The sequence below is a fragment of the Xenopus laevis genome, chromosome 8S, assembly GCF_017654675.1.
Source record: "Xenopus laevis strain J_2021 chromosome 8S, Xenopus_laevis_v10.1, whole genome shotgun sequence".
NCBI classification, from domain to species: Eukaryota; Metazoa; Chordata; class Amphibia; order Anura; family Pipidae; genus Xenopus; species Xenopus laevis.
Genome location: NC_054386.1, coordinates 57,320,195 through 57,342,492, shown reverse-complemented (window position 1 = coordinate 57,342,492; position 22,298 = coordinate 57,320,195). Strand labels below are relative to the sequence as shown.

General features: G+C 43.0%; 1 protein-coding gene and 1 long non-coding RNA gene across 2 annotated transcripts; one reads left to right on the top strand and one right to left on the bottom strand.

Annotated features, from left to right (window-relative positions):
• Nucleotides 1–1,207: 1,207 nt before the first annotated feature.
• Nucleotides 1,208–11,960, bottom strand: LOC121397577. Its single transcript, XR_005963768.1, has 3 exons — nucleotides 11,836–11,960; nucleotides 3,592–3,653; nucleotides 1,208–1,889 (listed from the first exon to the last, which is right to left on the bottom strand). It is a non-coding gene; the product is annotated as an uncharacterized LOC121397577 (long non-coding RNA).
• A 58-nt stretch (nucleotides 11,961–12,018) lies between these two features.
• Nucleotides 12,019–21,827, top strand: zbtb33.S (zinc finger and BTB domain containing 33 S homeolog). Its single transcript, NM_001088674.1, is given in 2 exon segments — nucleotides 12,019–12,112; nucleotides 18,854–21,827. A coding segment is annotated over 1 exon segment (2,106 nt). The 5' UTR covers nucleotides 12,019–12,112; nucleotides 18,854–18,855; the 3' UTR covers nucleotides 20,962–21,827.
• Nucleotides 21,828–22,298: the final 471 nt, after the last annotated feature.

Genomic DNA, 22,298 nt, shown 5'->3' with positions numbered 1-22,298 from the left:
TCATTCAATGGAGAAAAGGTTCAGGTTACACAGCAGATAGCAGATAAGCTCTGTAGAACATAATGATGTTATCTGTTATCCACTATTTACCTGTGCCATATCATACCTCCCAACTGTCCTGTTTTCAGCGAGACAGTCCCTCTTTTGACAGCTTAGCCCGCAGTCATGGGTTTGTACTGGAAAGTCCCGATTTTCTCTGCACTGAACAGCAAAAAAACTATATAATGTTTATAACTTAATTGGCTTTTGGCAGAGAGCCCAGAACAGCCACGATGTTCAGATAAGATACTTTTTTGAGATAAGTAAATAAGTAATTGTAACAATATAAGATAACAGGTCCCTTGGGAGAAGTTAATACTCACAGCTTAAAGGGCAATTCACCTTCATTAGCAAAACTGTAATAACTGGAAAAAAAACACAGAAATTTATCTTTAAAGGAACAGTAACATCAACATTTTTTAACACTTAATCATCCTCAAATAGCTATAGTACTAGGTCAGGTTTACGCTATTTTTTTTTTTTTTAAATCTTGAGCTTGTATCTGACTTCCAAAGTACTCCATAGCAGAAAGGTGACGGCAGCTTGAATTCCTCTGCTATGCTGAGCTTAAAGGAATTGTTCAGTATAAAAATAAAAACTGGTTAAATAGATGGCTGTGCAATAAAACATGTTTCTAATATGGTTAGTTAGCCAAATATGTAATGTATAAAGACTGGAGTGACTGCATGTTTAACAGAACAGAAAACTACTTCCTGCTTTAAAGCTCACTTGGTTTCCACTGATTGGGTTTCGTATAAAAACAAGAACATGCATAGATTTCACTTTCATTCTTCTTTAACTTTTTAGTGTTTCTTATTTGTTCCATTCTCACCCCACCCACCCCATCTATATGTTACCCCTCCCAAATGTGACCAATACCCAGAATAAAGACACACACAAAGCAACTTGATGTTAAATCTGTGTAAGTCACAGTTTTATTGATAATAATTAGATAAACTGTGCTATTTGATCCAGAGGAAGGCAAAAAACTTCTGGCAAGCTTGGGACAATCTGCTTACTAGAGGGAAAAATTCCTTCCTGACCCCTTAACGGCGATCGGATTTGCTCCAAGCATCAATATGAAGCAGGGTGAGGGAAACAGAAGGGAATATGGCAGCATACACATGAGCGCCTTTAAGCTACAAGGTGAACACTACATTCCATTCTATTGGACCCCAGGCAGCCTGTAGACCCGGCTTCTACAGTCTTAGGGATGGAGTGGACAGGAATGCAGGGTCTACCGAGTGGCTTTAAGGTGCTCCTGTCTATGGAACCATATTTACGGTGAAAGAAGGGATACTGTGGTTAGAATTGCGATGGAGGGAATGGAAATAGAAGGCAATATGGCAGCATACACACGAGCACCTTTAAGCTCCAAGGTGAACACTGCATACCTCTCCATTCCATTGGACCCCAGGCAGCCTGCAGAACCCAGCTTCAGCAGTCTTGAGGGATGGAATGGAACGCAGGGTCTACTGAGCGGCTTAAGGGTGCTCTTGTCTATGAAACCATATTTTAGGTGTAAGGGGGGCAGCACTGGTGAAATTACGGTGGAGGGTATTGAAACAGAGGGGAATATGGCTACATATACATGGGAGCACATTTAAGTTACAAAGTAAACCCTGCATTCCTCGTCATTCCATTGGACCCCAGGCAGCCTGCAGACCCGGCTCCTGCAGTTTGAGGGATGGATTGAAAAGGAATGCAGGGTCTACCAAGTGGCCTAAGGGTGCTCCTGTCTATGGAACCATATTTTAGGTATAAGGGGGGAGCACCACTGGTGCACTCATGCTCTCCAAATCAGTGATCTTACAGATCCTCTCCTCCTTCCTGTAGATCCACTGTGAGCCCTAGAGAAATGTAAGAAACAAGAAGACATTACGGATTCCAGCAATTTCTGTTTAATCCCCAGTAATAATGAAAGTGACAATTTCTTCCCAAAACAATATGTATTTATTACCACTAGGGGAGCTGTTACATTGATCGTCATTGCAAAGCAAAAGCTTTTTGGTTCAATATAAGTGTTGGTGTTGAGGTGGGTAAGAAAAGACATGCTTTTAAGGCTTTCAAGTTAGCTGGGACAGCCGAATCATTTATAAGGTATAAGGAGGCCAATAAATCATGCAAAGAAGCTGTGTGCCAGCATGGTTTTATGCGTAATAGATCTTGCCAGACTAACTTAATTTCTTTTTATGAGAAGGTAAGCAGGGACCTTGATTCTCCATTTGATACAGTGCCACACAAAAGGTTACTGGTTAAATAAAGGAATGTTGGCCTGGAACATAGTATTTGTACCTGGATAGAGAACTGGCAAAAAGATAGACTACAAACAGTGGTGGTAAATGGAACATTTTCTAATTGGACAGTGTTGTTAGTGGAGTACCGCAGGTCCCTTGCTTTTCAACTTGTTTAGTAATGACCTGGAGGTGGGCATTGAAAGTACTGTTTTATTTTTGATTTTTGACTAAAAATTGTGCAGAACTATAGGTTCCATGCAGGATGCTGCCACTTTAAAGAGTGATTTGTCAAAGTTGTGAAACTGGGCAGCAAACTGGAAAATGAGGTTTTATGTTAATAATTGCAAGGTTATGCAATATAATATAAATTCAAGTTATACACTAAATGGAAGGATCTTAGGGTTTTTGTAGATAACAAGTTGTCTAATTATGGGCAGTGTCATTCTGTGGCTCTTAAAGCAAATTAAGTTCTGTCTTGCATAAAAAAGGGCATTAACTCAAGGGATGAAAACATAATTATGCCTCTTTATAGGTCCCTGGTGAGGCCTCATCTGGAGTATGCAGTGCAGTTTTGGACTCCAGTCCTTAAGAGGGATATAAATGAGCTGGAGAGAGTGCAGAGATGTGCAACTGAACTGGTTAGAGGTGTGAAAGACTTAAATGATGATGGTAGACTGTCAAGATTGGGGTTGTTTTCTCTGGAAAAAAAGGCACTTGCAAGGGGACATGATTACACTTTACAAGTACATTAGAGGACATTATAGACAAATAGCAGGGGACCTTTTTACCCATAAAGTGGATCACCGTACCAGAGGCCACCCCTTTAGACTAGAAGAAAAGAACTTTCATTTGAAGCAATGTAGGTGGTTCTTCACAGTCAGGACAGTAAGGTTGTGGAATGCACTGCTGGGTGATGTGATGGCTGATTCAGTTAATGCCTTTAAGAGTGGCTTGGATGATGTTTTGGTCAGACATAATATCAAAGGCTAATGTGATACTAAACTCTATAGTTAGTATAGCTATGGGTATATATAATTTATGTGAAAGTATGGAGGGGGGGTGTATGGATGCTGGGTTTTCATTTGGAGGGGTTGAACTTGATGGACTTTGTCTTTTTTCAACCAGATTTAACTATGTATACTATGTAACAATGCTCTCTACAGACTGAGCAAATAACATGGCAACTCTCACTAGCAAATTCTAACTCTAAATGGGAAATGTAACGCTCAGGGCAAACACTAAACGAAACCCCGTTAAATTTCTATTTAATGACATTTACACCTTTGTCAGCAGCCACTTTAGAGAACAGCCTTACCTGGCGATAGCCTTTTATGTAAATGCGGTCCTTCCTTGAACACAAGCCCATCTCCGACACCCCTGCAATATGAAATAGAGATTTGGGAAGGTTAGAGTTAATGTGGAGAGGTGCCATATGTATAGGGACAGCACATAGGAACAAGCACGTTTACTAATATGATTTATCTGCCATGATATTATACCCCTTTTATTGTGCTTCTATATAGAAAAGTATACAGTCCAGTTTATACTAGTGGGATAAAGTACATTGCTGGGGTGGGGACTGTACATTGAATTTTAGGGACAATAGTGGGTTGGGACCAACCGAGGGGGACAGCAGGGACAGACTAAAGATAAATCCCCCAACTCACAAAGGTGAGACTAAACAAGAACAGCTATAGCTACATCTATAATGAGCAGCATGGCAACTACTACAGCCAAGGGATAAGCTAACCTTACTGTTGCAAGCGCATATTATAGAGGGGGAAATACAGGACCAGTGTCAGGACTGCCAGACGTACCCGACCCAGAAGTATCCGACGGCGCTGTTGACATTCCCGGCGGTCACAGTGAAGATCCAAGATGGCGGCGCCCATGCTGAACACATGGCTGCAGCGTCGCTGTATGATGATGTCATCTCTGGTGCCGGGATCTCATCATAAAAGGGCGCCCAAAACACTGTGACGGCGCCCAAGAATAGGATTTGCTGCCATTAATCCTGGGTTCCTGTTTGTGTTTCCTGTATCCTGATTCCTGCTCCTGCCTTGGTTTTGACCCCCTGCCTGGATTCTTGTTATTTGATCCTGATCTGCCTGCCATTGAACTCTTGCCTGGACTTTGACCTTGATTCTGCTTAACCCTTTGGATACCGCGACCTTGCTCCCTCAAGAGGGCTTCCTCCTTGATCCAGACTACCTCCCTGGAGGGAGCTCCCGGCTCCCTGACATTATTCTTGGGCCATGGATCCCACTGAGGAAGCTCAGCCAGATTTCGCCAGGGCCTTTCGAGGTCTGCATACTCGCATGGAGGCGTACGAAGCTCGGCAAAATTATGACGGACGCACACTGGAGGCGATTTTGGAAAAGTTATCTATGCTGACGCCGACTACTCCAACGCCGACAACGCCCACGCTAGTTGCTGCCGACATGGCTACACAGTCCTCCACTTCTGGTCCACGTATTCCTGCACCGCCTCTCTACAGTGGCGACCCTCAAGCCTGTCGTGGTTTTGTGAATCAGTGCCAGATTCAGTTCGCCCTGCAACCTGCAGAATTTAACTCTGAGCGAGCAAAGGTTGGTTTCGTGATCACTCGTCTGGCAGGGAAAGCGCTCGAATGGGCATCTCCGCACTGGGAGAAGGAGTCTCCTTTAATTGATGATTCCAAAGCCTTCCTTCAAGAATTCCGGACTGTGTTCGATGCTCCCGGTCGGGTGGCGACCGCTGCTTCTCGTCTGTTCCAGATCCGCCAAGGAAATCGCAGTGTTGCAGAATATGCCATTGAATTCCGTACTCTCGCTGCAGAGACTTGTTGGAACAATGATGCCTATCATGCTGCCTTCTACAATGGTCTCTCTATCCGCCTCAAAGATGACCTGGTCTCTCGTGAATTACCCACGCAGGTTGAAGACCTCATTGCTTTGTCTGTCAAGGTGGACACCCGTCAGAGAGAACATCAAGCAGATAGGGACCGAGTCAAGAAATTTCAACCCGTGTTGGCTCCTCGCTTTCAAAGACCTCTATTACCTCCTACCCCCCAGCAGCCTTCTGTTATTCCTCCGGAGGAACCTATGCAAGTCGGAAGAGCTCGTCTCTCTGAACAGGAGAAACTCCGGAGACGTACGGCTGGACTTTGTCTCTACTGTGGGGGTCAATCTCACTTTGCCAACTCCTGTCCTGTGAAGCCTCAGAGTTCCTCTCTTCAAGGTAACCTTGGAAAGACTCATGTAGGGGGCGTTACTCCCAAGTGAAAAGAGAACTCTCACAGGTTTCTTCTGCCTTTACAGATCCGTCTGTCCACTAAGACCATTGTTGGCTCAGCTTTTATTGACTCTGGAGCTGCCGGAAATTTCATGGACGCTCTCTTTGCCAAGCATATGAATGTTCCCCTGTTTCCATTGACTCCTCCACTTCGAGTAACCGCCATTGATGACCGACCCCTTGAATCCGAGTTTATCTCTATGACGACTGGGGAATTGCCTGTGCAGGTTGGGACTTTAAACAAAGAAAAGTTATCGTTCCTGATTATTTCCTGTCCTTCTGTTCCAGTCGTCTTGGGGCTTCCCTGGTTACGCCTGCATAACCCTATCATTGATTGGTCCTCGGGGCAGGTTTCCCGTTGGAGTCCATACTGCCAACAGCATTGCCTTCCTGCTGAACCCATCCAGAGGGTGAATATTTCTACGTCAGATTTGAAGACGCTTCCCTCCTTCTACAAGGAATTCTCTGATGTCGTCTGTAAAAAGTCTGCAGAATTTCTCCCTCCTCGTCACTACGATTGTCCAGTTGATCTCCTGCCCGGAACCATGCCTCCTAGAGGTCGCACTTATCCTCTCTCCCCAGCAGAGACCGCTGCCATGAAGGAATATATCCAAGAAAATCTCCAGCGGGGGTATTTTCGCCCTTCTACTTCTCCTGCAGGGGCTGGATTCTTCTTCGTGGAGAAGAAGGATGGAGGCCTACGTCCTTGTATTGACTACCGGGGTCTTAATAAAATCACCGTTAAGAACCGGTATCCCTTGCCTCTGATCGCAGAACTTTTTGACCAACTGAAGGGGGCTAAAATCTTCACTAAGTTGGATCTCCGTGGGGCGTATAACCTCATCCGCATCCGTGAAGGTGACGAATGGAAGACAGCATTCAACACTCGTGATGGGCACTATGAGTACCTCGTAATGCCCTTTGGTCTCTGCAATGCCCCCGCTGTCTTTCAAGAATTCGTGAACGACATTTTCCGGGATCTCTTGGGAAAGTTTGTGGTCGTGTACCTAGATGACATCCTGATTTTCTCCAAGGACCTTGCAAGCCATCGCTCCCAGGTGAAGGAAGTACTCTCTCGTTTGAGGAAGAACTCTCTCTTTGCCAAACTGGAGAAATGTTTGTTTGAAGTGTCCAAGATTCCTTTTCTGGGCTATATCATCTCCCCAGAGGGTTTCGAGATGGATCCTGTGAAAGTGTCTGCAATCCAAGAGTGGCCCCTACCGCTGAGCACTAAGGCAATCCAGAGATTCATTGGTTTTGCCAATTACTACCGGCAATTCATTAAGGGGTTCTCTTCTCGCATTGCTCCTATCCTGGCCCTCATCCGAAAAGGGGGTAAACCCAGCTTGTGGCCCCCGTCTGCTATTGAAGCCTTTCAATCCCTGAAGGATGCCTTCACTTCCGCTTTGGTTCTCCGCCATCCTGATCCGGAGTTACCTTTCTTCATCGAGGTGGATGCTTCTGAAGTTGGAGCTGGAGCTATCTTGTCCCAAAGACATCGCTCTGATGGAAAGTTGCACCCATGTGCATATTTCTCTAAGAAGTTCTCTCCTGCCGAACATAATTATGATGTAGGAAATCGAGAACTCCTGGCTGTCAAGCTTGCCTTAGAAGAGTGGCGTCACCTCCTTGAAGGTTCCTTGATCCCAGTCACGATCTACACAGATCATTCAATCTCTCAAGAGGCTGAATCCCAGACAAGCAAGGTGGGCTCTCTTCTTCTCTCGATTTAACTTTGTCTTGACTTATCGCCCTGGCTCCAAGAATTGGAAAGCCGATGCTCTGTCTCGAAGTTTCACTCCGGTGGATCGTACTCCTGAAAGACAAGAGCCAATTATTCCTCCTGTCAAGATCATCGCTTCTTTATACCCTCAATTTGCTGATCAAATTCTGGCTGGTCAATCTTCTGCTCCTCCTGATACTCCCATCGGAATGGCATTCGTACCTCCTGAACTTCGTCTGCCTATCCTGCAACAGACTCATAGCTCCAAGCAAGCGGGACACCCTGGTCCTGCTAAGACTCTAGAACTTTTACGGCGTCTAGTCTGGTGGCCGACTATTCGTAAAGATGTCAAAGACTTTGTTGCTGCTTGTACCATTTGTGCCACTTCCAAGCCTAGCCATTCTCGCCCTAGCGGGTTACTACAGCCTTTGCCTGTCCCCTCTCGTCCTTGGACGCATTTGGCAATGGACTTCATAGTCGAACTTCCTCCCTCCAGTGGGAACACCGTGATCTGGGTCGTCATAGATCGTTTTAGCAAGATGGCCCACTTCATCCCTTTACGGAAGCTTCCATCTGCAGTGGAGTTGTCACAGTTGTTTATTCAATTCATTTTCCGCCCGCATGGCTTCCCGGCGGAGATTGTCTCTGACAGAGGTTCCCAGTTCACGGCGAAGTTTTGGCGTTCCTTATGCAAGGTCTTGGGTATTGCTCTCCAATTCTCCTCTGCCTATCATCCCCAAACGAATGGGGCAGCGGAGCGAGTGAATCAAGCCTTAGAACAATTCCTGAGAAATCATGTCTCCCTCTGCCAAGATGATTGGTCTGACCTTCTCCCGTGGGCGGAATTTGCTCATAACAACGCCTGTCATTCATCCACTGGAAGATCTCCATTCATGTCTGTGTATGGCCAACATCCTCAAGCCTTTCCGCAAGACTTTGTTTTGACTGATGTCCCAGCCGCTGATGACCATGCGGCCCATATGTCCGCTATTTGGGCTGCAACCAAGTCTAATTTGGAGAAGAGTGCTCTTGTGCACAAGACCTTCGCGGATCGGAGACGTAGGTCCTCTCCTCTCTTCAAGGTTGGTGATAAAGTTTGGCTTTCTTCCCGAAACATTCGTCTGAAGGTGCCATCTCCCAAGTTGGGTCCGAAGTTTGTGGGTCCATTTCCCATCTTGGAGATTATCAATCCTGTGGCTGTCAGACTTCAGCTTCCCCCTGAGATGCGAATCCCCAACGTGTTTCATGTCTCCTTGGTGAAACCCGCTACCTCCAACCGCTTTTCTATTGACCAGTCTCCCCCTCCTACTATCTCTGTGGATGGTCAACAAGAATATGAGGTGGAAAAGATCCTTGACTCCAGAATCTCCAGGGGTTCTCTTCAGTACCTCATCAAGTGGAAGGGCTTTGGCCCTGAAGAATGCTCCTGGGAAGGACACTCTGATGTTCATGCTCCTCGTCTTGTGAGGGATTTCCACGCCAGGTTTCCCCAAAAGCCTTGTCCTGGTGGTCCAGAGGCCCCCCGTGGGGGAGGGGGTACTGTCAGGACTGCCAGACGTTCCCGACCCAGAAGTATCCGACGGCGCTGTTTACATTCCCGGCGGTCACAGTGAAGATCCAAGATGGCGGCGCCCATGCTGAACACATGGCTGCAGCGTCGCTGTATGATGATGTCATCTCTGGTGCCGGGATCTCATCATAAAAGGGCGCCCAAAACACTGTGACGGCGCCCAAGAATAGGATTTGCTGCCATTAATCCTGGGTTCCTGTTTGTGTTTCCTGTATCCTGATTCCTGCTCCTGCCTTGGTTTTGACCCCCTGCCTGGACTCTTGTTATTTGATCCTGATCTGCCTGCCATTGAACTCTTGCCTGGACTTTGACCTTGATTCTGCTTAACCCTTTGGATACCGCGACCTTGCTCCCTCAAGAGGGCTTCCTCCTTGATCCAGACTACCTCCCTGGAGGGAGCTCCCGGCTCCCTGACAACCAGTACCTTTGTCCAGAGGATCCCAAAATCAGAAGATGTTATTAATCTCTGGCAGGGGGTCACTCAAGGTCTTCTTTCTTCTTTGTCTTCTCTCTTCTCTTTGCTTCTCTCTCTCTCTCTCTTATTCTTTTGCTGTCTCTCACAATCGCTTTCTCTCTCAAATCTCTCGGAATATTTATATTTGTGAGCAGGAGCAAAATGGGGGCTGTGGACCCTGACACTTCTAGAGCCCCAGATGTCCTAAATGGCAGTCAGCTCTTTATCCATCTACACTGTGATTAAAAATAGTATGCCAATGCATAAACTACAGATCCCATAATGCACTCACTATAAGGCTGTAATTGGAAGTGAGGGAGCCTGACTGCTGTTGCGTGTTCTATTTAGCTAATAAAAATGTTGGGCAATCAGGATGTAGGCTTTTATCACTGGCATGTGGAAAGGGCCTTCATCATCTCCCATGATGCACTATAAGGGTTGACCATAAGAGGTAGGTAGCATTTGTATTGCTTATAATGTCATGATCAGGGTGGGCTTGTAACAGCACTACAGATCCCATCATTCTCTATGAATACTTACCCCCTGCATGTACCTAGTGTGCCTTCTTCCCATAACCAGCTGTGTTCTGATCAGTGCCCCTGCACCCATAATGCCAGGAATCCTAAGGGCAGACATTTATTCTTCTGATTTGTGCTACTTGTCTTTCTACTTAAGCCTCTCTGAACTGTCACACACTCTAGTGCTGAGGCCACTGACTGTTGCTAGGATGAGTGCGACCGTTGGAGAATGACAGTTGGCAAATGACCATTGTCATTTACAGCAGAGGCAGATAAAATTGTCTAATGCTCCAAATGCAACAACAAGTAAACCAAACACCCATTGCCTTAGAACTATAAGTTTTTATTGTCTCACTCTCATTAGAGATGGCATATGGGGAGATTTAAGGCACTTTGACACCCACATGTGTTAGTTGATTGGGGGTCAGGGCTACCATCAGAAACCCATTTTCAGGTGATACCATGTATAAGTGTATCCCGGGGCCCACCGGGATTACTCTCAGGGCCCTGCCCCTGCAGTACCCCCCCCCCCCCAATGTTAGCAGCTGTCAGTGAGCTTTTGAGAGACACACATAGGTACAGAGGTTTTTCTGCTCACAATGAAAGCTGCAGGGGTCTGTTCTGAAGCACTCACTGAAGCACTTAGTTACTCATGTCCAGAGAGAGTCGCTGACTAAAGGTGGCCATACACTACTAGAGGTCGTCAAACCTGATATCAATTTGGCGGGGACCCGTTGGGAGTCCCCACACATGGGCAGATAAGCTGCCGAATCAGTCTAAAGGACCCATATCAGCAGCTTTAATCTGGCCGTGTTTGGCCACCTAAACTCAGAGTTGGAGAGCTGAAAAGCAGGAAGTTGGGTTCTGTTCTATTCTGTTCGACATCTAATCACTCCAGCCTTTATACATTACATTTTTGGCTAACTATATTGAAAACATTTTTTTATTTTGCACAGTCTATCTATTTACCCAGTGTTTTAATTTTACACTGAACTGTTCCTTTAATATATATGCTCACAATATTACCCCCAAAGCTGTCTGAAGGAAAAGAAACAAACATTTGAACTGCAGATGCTTAAAAAAAAATAAGCTTAGGTGCTTTAGGTCATCCATGTGAAGCTGACTTCTGGTTCAGCCCACAGAGGAATTCACCTTTTCACATTCTGTTATGAAGTACTTTGGAAGTCAGATTGAAGCTCAAGATTTAAAAAGAAAACCAAAGGGGAGAGTAATCCTGACTTATATAGATGTTTGGGGGGAATTAAGTGTTAAGATAACTTGGTGTTACTGGTCCTTTAAAAAGGTTTAGGGGCAATGAATAGATAGAAGTCCCTCTCATGACCATTATCCCATGTTCTATTACTTGACTGGGCGCTCCACATTTTCTGTCAGCTCATGAAACACCAAGGCAACAGTTTCTATACAATTTATTGTTCCCAAGTTGTCCATTACATTATTCTCCATTAAGGGAGACTTTCAGTGCATGGCAGAAAAGCAAACCGGTTTATGGTTAATGAATATAATATTATTATAGCTGTGTCAGTATGTCTTGCCTTTCATTTTTATCTTGCCATTGTTGCACCATAATTGTGCGAGAGTAATGGTAAAAAAAAACCCCAGCTCCAACAACAATATTGTAGCTGCATTTGGGTGTCTAAATATTGAATAGAGTCTACCTGAACTTAATTCACTGTGATCCCCCCTCACCCCACAGAAATTCAGAGGCAGTGATCCCTTCAATCCCTACAAACATCCAGCTACACAATGAACTGCCCAAAACCTGAGGTAGAGGTTGCAACCTGTACTAAACCTACAATACAAGTTGGCAACCCTGGGAATTTAGTTGCAAGTCCTGTCAAAAGTCCGCAGCCCGCCACTAGAACCCATTACCACTTTCCCGTGTTTTGAATTTGCCACTCAAGAATAGGTAAGCCGCAGTGGAGCGGTCACATGGTAGGATCACATGACCGTGACGTCACGTCCTTTTCTAGGATAGGAACTAGCCTCTACCCTGCGGTTACCTAGCAGCGCAACAAATTCGTCCAGCTTCCATTCGTCTCGCGGTATTTGCCACTAACCAACGCCGCGTTTACGGAAATCAACGAGCTATCCCGAAGCTGCTGTCCTCCCAAGTCGAGGGTTCGGCGCCTTTGTACTCCTTTGGACGCCACCTGTCGGTAGTTTATTGGCATTGCAGCCCATAAGTCGGTGGCTGCGGGAGGAGCTTGTGCGTTCGCCGCTTCACTCGTTGTCTGCGGAAGCCGAGACACCGGGGGGCCCCCCGGGGGGACAACAAAGGTAAATAAAGCTCTGCCCGGGCCTTTCCCTCAAATTTTACCTTAGACGAGGGCCAACCCACCTCTTCCCTCTATTACCCTTGTGCGTTAGTCATTGCACGCACTTTGCCTACCGTGCCTATAGGAAATCAGCCCGGCTTTGTCTTCCTTTGTGGTACCGCCGCTGCCGCCATCTTTAAATCTCCCCTCACTTTAGAGTGTTGTGCCCCAATACAGTTGTGTGAGTTGGTCCCATTGTTCTTGCTGTTGGGTTGGGCCTCACGCTGTCCCCAGGCTCGGCTGCTGCTCGCAGGCCTCAGGGAGCACCTCTGTGCTGTGTGTGTGCGTTTACTTCATTGCAATGAATGAGGCTGTACCACCAGTGCAGGAGAAAGAGGGGGTTAGTGTAATGTCTGGCTTTAAGCCCCATGACACCCCAACACGGCTCGATAAAACAATGTGTTAACCTTCCCTCTCATCTCAAAGCAAATCATTCAAGAATAGGTGTGCTCCCTTAGTGTAAAGCTGAATTGTATTTATTGTAAATGAGAAAGGCATGACATTTGGAGTGTACAGTACAGAAAGTATGCAGTATGCTTTTCTGGCACTATAATCAAAATCTGCAGTTCATTAACCCAATGGGTTTTGCCAGTGCCACCTGACTTCATTCCATACATACCTGAAGAAGTCAGACTGACACAACACGTTGTGAACCACCACCCCCGATAAGCGTGAAAGTCAAATGACTAACAAGATGCGTTGGGTTTACAAATATTGATTTTGACCATTGCCGCCTTTCTTATTTATATTAACTCTAATACCACTTTAAATCATGGTAGCATACAGTCCCTTGCTTTATTTGTCTTTGGATGACACCAAACTGACCCATGGCTGTACCAAATTATACCTAAGAAGGTTTGACTGCAATCTGTACCCTTCTTGATCACCTGTTTCTAACTCCATTATATACATCTTGAACTGTTTCATAGATTAAAAGTGTGAACCCTTTTTGCTGGTAAGTTCTTTTGTCTCAAACTCATTTTTACTCTGTATTATTAAAAGAATGGTAATGCCAAAAAGTGCTTTATAGGAATAATAATATAGGGTACTGTTAAACCTGCACTGTTAAAACTGGTGTGTTTGCTTCAGAAACTCTTCTATAGTTTATAAAAACAAGCTGCTGTGTAGCCATGGGGGCAGCCATTCAAGCACAGTATACACAGTAGATAACAGATAAGTTCAGAAGAATCGAATTGTATGCTACAGTGCTTATCTGTTTTTTGCTGTGTTTCCTGTGCCTTTTTCAGCTTTGAATGGCAGCCCCCATGGCTACCCAACAGCTTGTTTATACAAACTATTGTAGAGGACCTGAAGCAAACACACAACCTTTCCAGTGCGGCACAACAGAACATTATATTTTCTTTACTTTAGAACACTTTTATTTGTTGGTGTTGCTGTCCCTTTAACTTGCCGTATGCTTGAGGGAAATAAATACTTTTAATAGCCATTGTTAAAAATAAAATTTGATCCAGGATTTTAAAACATCTATCTGTCTTGCTACAAAGTCTATATTATCTCTCTGATCTTTTTGAAAGCAGTCCCAAGTAATCTTCTAGGGCACAACCTTCACAGAAGGTGTGACAAGTTTTTTTTATTTGGGTACTATTGCTGGCATTCTTAACTTATGGGACAGGGCCCAAAATTGGTCCCCGTTCTGTATAGGAGGGCCATTAAGATCCAGTAACGTAACTGGAGGGGGGCGGGCCCTGGTGTGGGCCCGCCCCCCTCCGAACCTGATTATTTTACATGAAATCGGCCGATGCGGCCAGGAAATCGGCAGTGCTCGAGCTGCCGGGGGGCCCTGAGGGGGTGCGGGTCCTGGCCCAATTGCACCCCCTGCTCCCCGGTAGTTCCGCCACTGTTAAGATCCCCCTGATCATATGGGCACACGAGCTTGCAGTTCTCTAGCTGCTGTTGAACTAAAGCTCCCAAAATACTGACAACTAAAGGCTTTTGAGGGGTTGGGGGGCAGGGAACTGTAGTTCAGGTTGGGTAAGTTTGGTACAAGAGAAATATGTCTCCATCCATATACTGGGCCGTATAATAAAAATTGTTGGGACGGACATGAATGGTTCACAGCAGAATTCATTGTCAAACTGAGTGAGGGTTAAAAAAGGGAAGTCACTACTTTGCTATACGCTTGGCCAAGCCTAATGATTGCAGAAAGAAAACCTCTGCATTGCTGGCTCCCCAGGCGGTTGGGGTGGGGGGAGGTTAGATGGTGATAGAAAAAGGCATGTGGCAAGGAAAATGTTGCACAAAGAAATCACACTCCTATAATAACTGTGAGATGATTGGTGTGCTATCGATTCTGCCTTGGGACGTGTTTGTCTGCTTACACCTTCCATCGCACCTTATACTAATTTCTTTCTCTGTAGCACTCGACCTAACCAGATCCCAGGCCTTTTTACATTTGGGCTGACTGCATTGGTGTAGGTCACCAGACTTAATTTTAGTAAGAATATATGCAAATGATTCGTAGCAACGTGCTATAGGTTATTTTTTTGTAGTCTGTACACTGCTGTAGACTATTGTACAGCACTGCAAAATATGTTGGTGCTTTATAAATAAATGATAATAATAAAAAGAGGTTTTACTATAAGTTTCAAAATACCCAAGTGCCCATGTCTTTTATTACATCCCCTCTGCTTATTTGGAAGTATTATAACGAATGTGCCGGCACTAATCAGCTACTGGCACAGAGTTGGGTGACATCTCTACTGCTTGACCTTTTCCAGAAAATGTATCAGAATTTGTTCTAGAAATGTGGGGTGTGTGACTTTTGTGTCAGAGCATTGTGGTTGTTCCCCTTTTTGTTTGCTTTGCACTACAGGGCAGGTATTGAAATACTTGTAACTTAGCTTAACGAAGGATGGGAATTTGGTATAATCAGACTTTTAATATAAGTGCCTTCTGCATAGGCTTCTAATGAAAAGTTCTACATCTACTAATGATAGTTCATACAAATTGAAGCAAAATTAGTGAGAACAAAACTGTCAACATTTTTAGTTAATCTTGAACAAACTGCCTAGGTTTGATTTGCTCTTTGACAATTATCATATTAAAAAAGAAATCTAGGTTCCATTTCATTGGACAACATTGTCAAGTGTCTGTTTTTATGCTAAAATCTACACTTTGTCCACAATAACGGGCAGATGCCAATGATGTTCCTGCCCACAGACACAGAACAGTATCAGCGATTTGTGATTTTAGCCTCAACCTGGTTAAACACTAGCAATCCACTCATTTTAAACTTTGACCAAATTAGCAGAACTTTACCCGATTTGTTACTGCTTGGGCCAAAAAGGTTAAATCCAATCATCTGGCTCATCAGGAAAGGAACAAGTCAAGGCGCCAATGTGGTTTTGTAACTCTCCCAACAGTTTTCTGGCAGATTTCCAGCCACATACACATGGGCCAATAAACTGCCAACTTGGTCTATAGAGGCAGAGCCATTAGCTTCAGGCCTGCCTTTGTATGGCAAACTTTAGTGTATCAGAAGCAAATTAACATTTTTCCCTGACAAACAAGTTCATTAAATGTTTTGTTAGGAGCACTTTTCTATATATTTGTTAAAATGTTATTGCCTTATTTTGTGCTATATCCAAAGTTTATTTACAGTGATTTTTTTTACTTGACATGGGGTTAAAAATCTCATCCATAAGTAACCAGATGCTCTATTAAAGGAACAGTAACGTCAAAAAATAAAAGTGTTTTAAACTAATGAAAATATAATGCAGTGTTGCCCTGCACTGGTAAAACTGCTGTGTTTGCTTAAGAAACACTACTATTGTTTATATAAATAAGCTGCTGTGTAGCAATGGGGGCAGCCATTCAAAGGAGAAAAAGCTCAAGTTACACAGCAGATAGCAGATAAGCTCTGTCTGTCTAATGGTGTTTTTTGTTATCCATTAGTTAACCTGTGCCATATAGCCGTTTTTCAATTTCCGCCATTGCTCCACCGCAGCTTGTTTATATGAACTATAGTAGTGTTTCTGAAGCAAACAGATCAGATTTACCAGTGCAGGGCAACAGTACATGATATTTTCATTACTTTAAAACACTTAAATTTTTTGGTGTTACTGTTCCTTTAATTTGTATTATTACTTGTTTAAACCATGACAGACGTGCTGCCGTCCCTGCCCAGGAGGGTGTTTAGTTAGCCTGCTAGACTTTGCTCACTGCTTTTGGGTGTGGATTTTGTGTGACAAAAATTTCCATTTCTTTGGAGAGCTCGCTGGATAATTCCCCTCTTTAACACACTGAACGCTGGCACGCCTACCCAGTCATTTCACAGAATGGGACTTTACTGCTTATTAAAGGGTAGGGATGCAACGAATCCAGGATTCGGTTCGGGATTTGGGTCGGATTTGGTCGAATCCTTCTGCCTGGCCGAACCAAATCCAGATCCTAATTTGCATATGCAAATTAGGGGCGGGGAGAGACATTGCGTGACTTTTTGTCACAAAACAAGGAAATAAAAAATGTTTTCCCCTTCCCACCCCTAATTTGTATATGCAAATTGGGATTTCGTTCAGTATTCGGGCGAATCTTTCACGAAGGATTCGGCCGAATCAAAAATAGTGGATTCGGTGCATCCCTATTAAAGGGGTTGTTCACCTTCAAAAACTTTTTCCAGTTCAGTTGCTTTCAGATTGTTCACCAAAAATAAAGACTATTTGCAATTACTTTCTGTTTTTCTGTTTTAGGTCGTTTTTATAATAGTGTAGTGTAAAGTACAATTTTTCACCTTTTAAAGCAGATCTGGGAGGGGAGGTCGCCAACTTTTTAACTGTTCTAAATTGATACATTTAGTTTAGTTTTTTTATCTTTGTCCCTGCTGAGCAGAATCCCTGAGCTTCATTAAAGGGGAAGAAAGTCTAAAATAGAAAAAGGCTACAAATGCTGTATTTTGTATACTAAACATAAACATGAACTTACTGCACCACAAGCCTAATCAAACAAATGATTTATGTTTTCAAAGTTGGTCACAGGGGGTCACCATCTTGTAACTTTGTTAAACATCTTTGCAAGACCAAGACTGTGCACATGCTCAGTGTGGTTTGGGCTGTTTAGGGATCGTCAAATAATATCTGCCAGAAGCCATTCAGCAATCAGAATATGCAGACTGCACTGGGTCCTGTGTTGTCATGTAATGTGTATTGTTGAATACAAACTTTCTCCCAACTCTGCAGAACCAGTGGCTGCAGCAAAATAATCCTCCAAATAGAAGCTGCGTTTATCTGTTTAAATCTGATCTTTGTCCCTACAGCTGGAGGTGGGAATAGTAAAGGCAAAATAAAGAAATATGTAAAGGCAAAAATAAATTAGGCGAGGGCTCCCACTGCTGTTCATAAGTTGATTGTTTCCCTGCAGAGCAGTTAGGGGACTGTCTGACAATTCCTATCTACAGCAGTAAAGGGAGAATTTCACTGCATTCAGTCAGGTTTCTTATAAAAATGGTATGCATTTTTTAATTAAAGTATATTGGAGATTTTTCATTAAAGAAATTAAAAATGGGAGGTTTTTTTTTTTACTTTACATGCCCTTTAAAGGACACCAATCATAACTAAAATCATTCACTAAGTAAATACACTATGCGAAAATTCAAGAAATACGATTTTTAAAACATTTAAAATTGGTTGTATAATGTAAATCATCAGCTCACTATACCTTCTGCAAAATCTCCCCTATCACCACTGCAGTTCTAGTTCTAGTTGAGTTCTTGGATTTCACTGCCTCCTCCTACCTATATCTTCACAGCCAACTGCAGCTCTGAAATCTCGCACATGCTCAATTGAATTTCCTTGGTTGCTTAGCAACCCTTCTAAGCTATTTTCAAATCAGCCAAACCTCTGTGTTAGCTGCTGTTCCGTAGTGCTGCCACCTGTCTGAAGGTTAGTGTGTGCCCTTCATTTGAATAATGACATCACCAGCAGGGGACAAGATAGGGAAATTTTGGGATACTTCTAGTGGAGGAGTTTACTAAAACTAGGCATTCTGGGTAGAATACTCAGGGCAATGCTACAATCTAAGCATGCTCGTGAACTCATTTGCATGTTAGTGTCACAGTATGGACTCCCTCAGTGAAAGAACCCAATTTGAACAATCTGAAAGCAACTAAACTGAAGAAAAAAAGTGTTTGGAAGGTGAACAGCCCCTTTAAGATATTTTATTCGCTAAGCAGTTTTATTTGTTCATTTTTTGTAAACTTAAAACAGGCAGACATGAGAATTGCCTGAAAGTTAGTTTCAAGACCTAATTCTTAGGTGAGAAACCACAGTTGCTTGGAGTGTCAATGCCGAGAAAGGTTGACATTTTGACAAGTAAAAGATGCGGTGGTCAAAGCACAAATTTTGGTTAATTTCAAATATTGAAATTAGAAAAAAAGACCTCTAGAAAAACATCAGGGCCCAAGCATTCCAGATTTTACAAGAATTTGGAGCACAGCAGTGCTTATAGTAATCAAAAATAGGTTTTTAATCCACTAGAAAAATATATTTATCCAAAATTAAAATGATTAGTTTGGAATTGTACATTTTTTCAGATAGAGTATCTAATGAACCGTTGTGTACACAATATCCTTGTACTAATTTCCAGTAAGGCATGAACACTAGCAAATATTGCATTTAGCATTTGAAGAGACTGCTGGAAACTGGTTTGCTATTAAATGCACTAACCCAGGTATTTTATTATCTTGCAGACATGGAGACAAAAAAGCTGATCACTGCAACAGACACCCAATATTCTGGAATTCTGCTCAATGCTTTAAATGACCAGCGTATTCAAGGGCTGTACTGCGATGTGACCGTCATTGTCGAAGACCGAAAATTTCGAGCTCACAGAAATATTCTTTCTGCTTGTAGCACTTATTTCCATCAGCTGTTTTCTGTTGCAGGACAAGTTGTGGAGCTGAATTTTGTCAAAGCTGACATATTTGCAGAAATTTTAAACTACATTTACAGCTCCAAAATTGTTCGTGTGAGATGTGACATGCTGGAAGAGCTGATAAAGTCAGGGAAGTTACTAGGAGTCCCATTTATAGCAGAACTTGGTATCCCTCTTTCTCAAGTAAAGAGCATATCGGGAGCTGGAGGTAAAGATGGTGGTACTGATGCACCATCAAACCCTGATCATAAAGCACCTGAACCACAAAAAAGCTCAGATAGTCCATTACCATGCACAGTCAAAATCAAAGCTGATGTGAAAACCGAGATGCCTGTAATCACAGAATCCTTTTCATTGTCCAGTGATGATTATAAGGACAAAAAGGCTTCTGGTTCCCAAGATCACAATTCAGAGAAGGAAGATGATGACGATGATGTAATATTTTGTTCAGAGATTGTGTCATCTAAACAGGCCCCCGCAGAGAGAAAGGAGGCTGCTCAAACCCAAATACCTCCTGATAATGAACAAGTACCAGAAGTAAAAAAAGTTACCCCTTCAAGTCAAGTTCAACTTACCCAGAATTCATTACCAACCAACCAACAATCATCAAAGAACACCTCATCAACAACACAGAAATTTACTCCACCTGTTAATGCAAATATAAGTAAGAATCCAACTCCAGCTGCAAATGGTTTTCTTAGTCCCACAGCTCAGAAGCAAGGGACTCCTAATGCTGTTCAGAATCAACATTCCCAAAACATTACCTCTGGTAACGCTTTACCACAACAAAAACCTGTGGTCAATTTCAGCTCACTAAAGCCTCAGCAAATAAGTGCTATAAAACCCAAAACAGAAGTAATTATCCATGGTAATGGCCTCTCTCCTCCAAGTTCCTCTGTCATCCCTTTGGGGCAGCAACCTGTCACACCAAAACACATTTCCTTTGATGGGGTACAGAAAAAGCAAGTTGTGACTTTTACTCAAGGATCTCCATCGAAACCTGGCGAATTCAAAATTAAGATAGCCGATGTTGTTTCAGGAAGCAGCCTGGATTCATTTAAAGACTCTGAGCCACGGCGCATTATTGACGGCAAAAAAATCATAACACTAGACACTGCTTCTGAAATTGAAGGTCTGTCAACCGGTTGCAAAGTTTATGCAAACATTGGCGAAGATACGTATGATATTGTCATTCCCATAAAGGAAGATCCTGAGGAAGGGGAGGCCAAACTAGATTTAGATGGATTACCAAACCGAAAGCGCATGAAGGTGAAGCATGATGATCACTATGAGCTGATAGTGGATGGTAGAGTATATTACATTTGTATCGTATGTAAACGATCTTACGTATGTCTGACCAGCTTACGGAGACATTTTAACGTCCATTCCTGGGAAAAAAAGTACCCGTGTCGTTACTGCGAGAGAGTTTTCCCTCTTGCAGAATATCGTACTAAGCATGAGATTCACCATACCGGTGAACGAAGATACCAGTGCTTGACTTGTGGAAGTTCTTTTATCAATTATCAGGTTATGGCTTCACATATAAGGTCCGTTCACAGTCTGGATCCATCAGGAGATTCAAAGCTTTACCGACTAAACCCCTGTAAAACCCTGCAAATCAGACAGTACGCGTATGTTAATAACTCAACTAATGGCACTGTTATTAATGATGGAGCAATTAACGTTCCTGTTATTACTGATGGTGGCATTAATGTTCCTGTTATTAATGATGGTGGAATTGTGTATGATATTGACCCAGATGAACCACAGCAACCTGCGTCTGAAGGAAACCACGCTAACTCTGCTACAAAGCCTGTCAACTGGGATAATATCTTCATCCAGCAGAGTAATCAGAATATGTTTAAACTGAATACATCTGAGGGTGGTACAGAGTTTGAGTTTGTAATACCAGAATCGTACTAGATCTGCAGATTGAACCTGCATAAAAATAGGAACATAGATGACTTTAAGGCAACTTGCCATCAGGATTTTTTTAAGCTAATCTTATGGTATTCTAATAACGACTAGTCCTTTTTGTAGTTGCATTATCTGTAGTTTTGACTGGCATGGGTGGGGGGGGGGAGCCATCTCATAAGCATTTACTTGAAGGACCAGTGGAGCTGATTATCAAGGAGTATTGGGTTCCATTTTACATCTGATCTTTGTTCCATTTGAAACATCTTCAGTTGTTTCAGAGTCTCTTTATTTTGTGACTTTGGGGGTTTTCCGCTGTGTTTAAATTAGAAACTCTTGCTCACTGTTTAGTTATTAAGCTTACACTTTAAAGCTAGCTCTGGTTTCTGATTGGACCTCTGTTCACTGCCAATAATAAGTCAGATTTTGTGCTAGGATCACATCATACAAGCTGAAACGGTTGTACTGCTAGAAGGGTCCAAAAACAGCAGTCTTCCAATCCTTTTTTGATGGTTTGTGTGCAGAAACATACATGTAATCCCAAAATATGGTTAAATTCATTTTGTAAGTACGGAAATTAGGTGAAGGAAGGGTACCAGATTATATTAGACATTAGGGGCACTTCTACTAAATGCTAGTTGCTGGGCTGCATTGGTTGCAAAGCAGTTACAATGACTGCATATATGATAACCGTAATTTATTACCCAACTGTAGGTATCCTTTTTAATAAATAAGATGCCTCTCCTGGTGTAGGCCCCTAAATCTCCACCTGGTTAGGGGAAATGGAATATTTATATCTAAACACACACAAATTGATCAGCATGGTCAGCAGCATATGAAAATGCAGTGGTTGATTTAAAAAAAAAAAAAAAAAAGGTAAAATATATAGCAGAAGGAAAGGGTCCCAAAGAAACTGTCACAAAAGTCTTGTGACAATGCCCAAGAGCTTTTATATCTGTAACACTTTTAAATTCTTGATTTGTATAATACAGAGCCATATTATACAACAACAAATTCTTATTAAATGTGTAGTGATTAGAAGGGTTGTCAGTTAACAACTTTTAGTTTGATTTGTAGGATCCATGATTCTCAAATATAACTATATGAACCCCTTAATTAGAGTGTAAAATTGAGTGTGGGGGGAAAAACAAATATGTAAGAAAGATAGCAAGAAAGAACCCGCAGTGTATGTTTAGACCCCATATGAATGTAACTTTTCTATCCAAAATCCTTTTAAATATTGTTTCCTCTGTAATCTGCTGCCTGATTATGTTTACCTTATTCAGTGACATATACTTGAAAGTTGTCCATAGTAGTAAGCTGTCAGCCTGAGCACCTCCATGGAA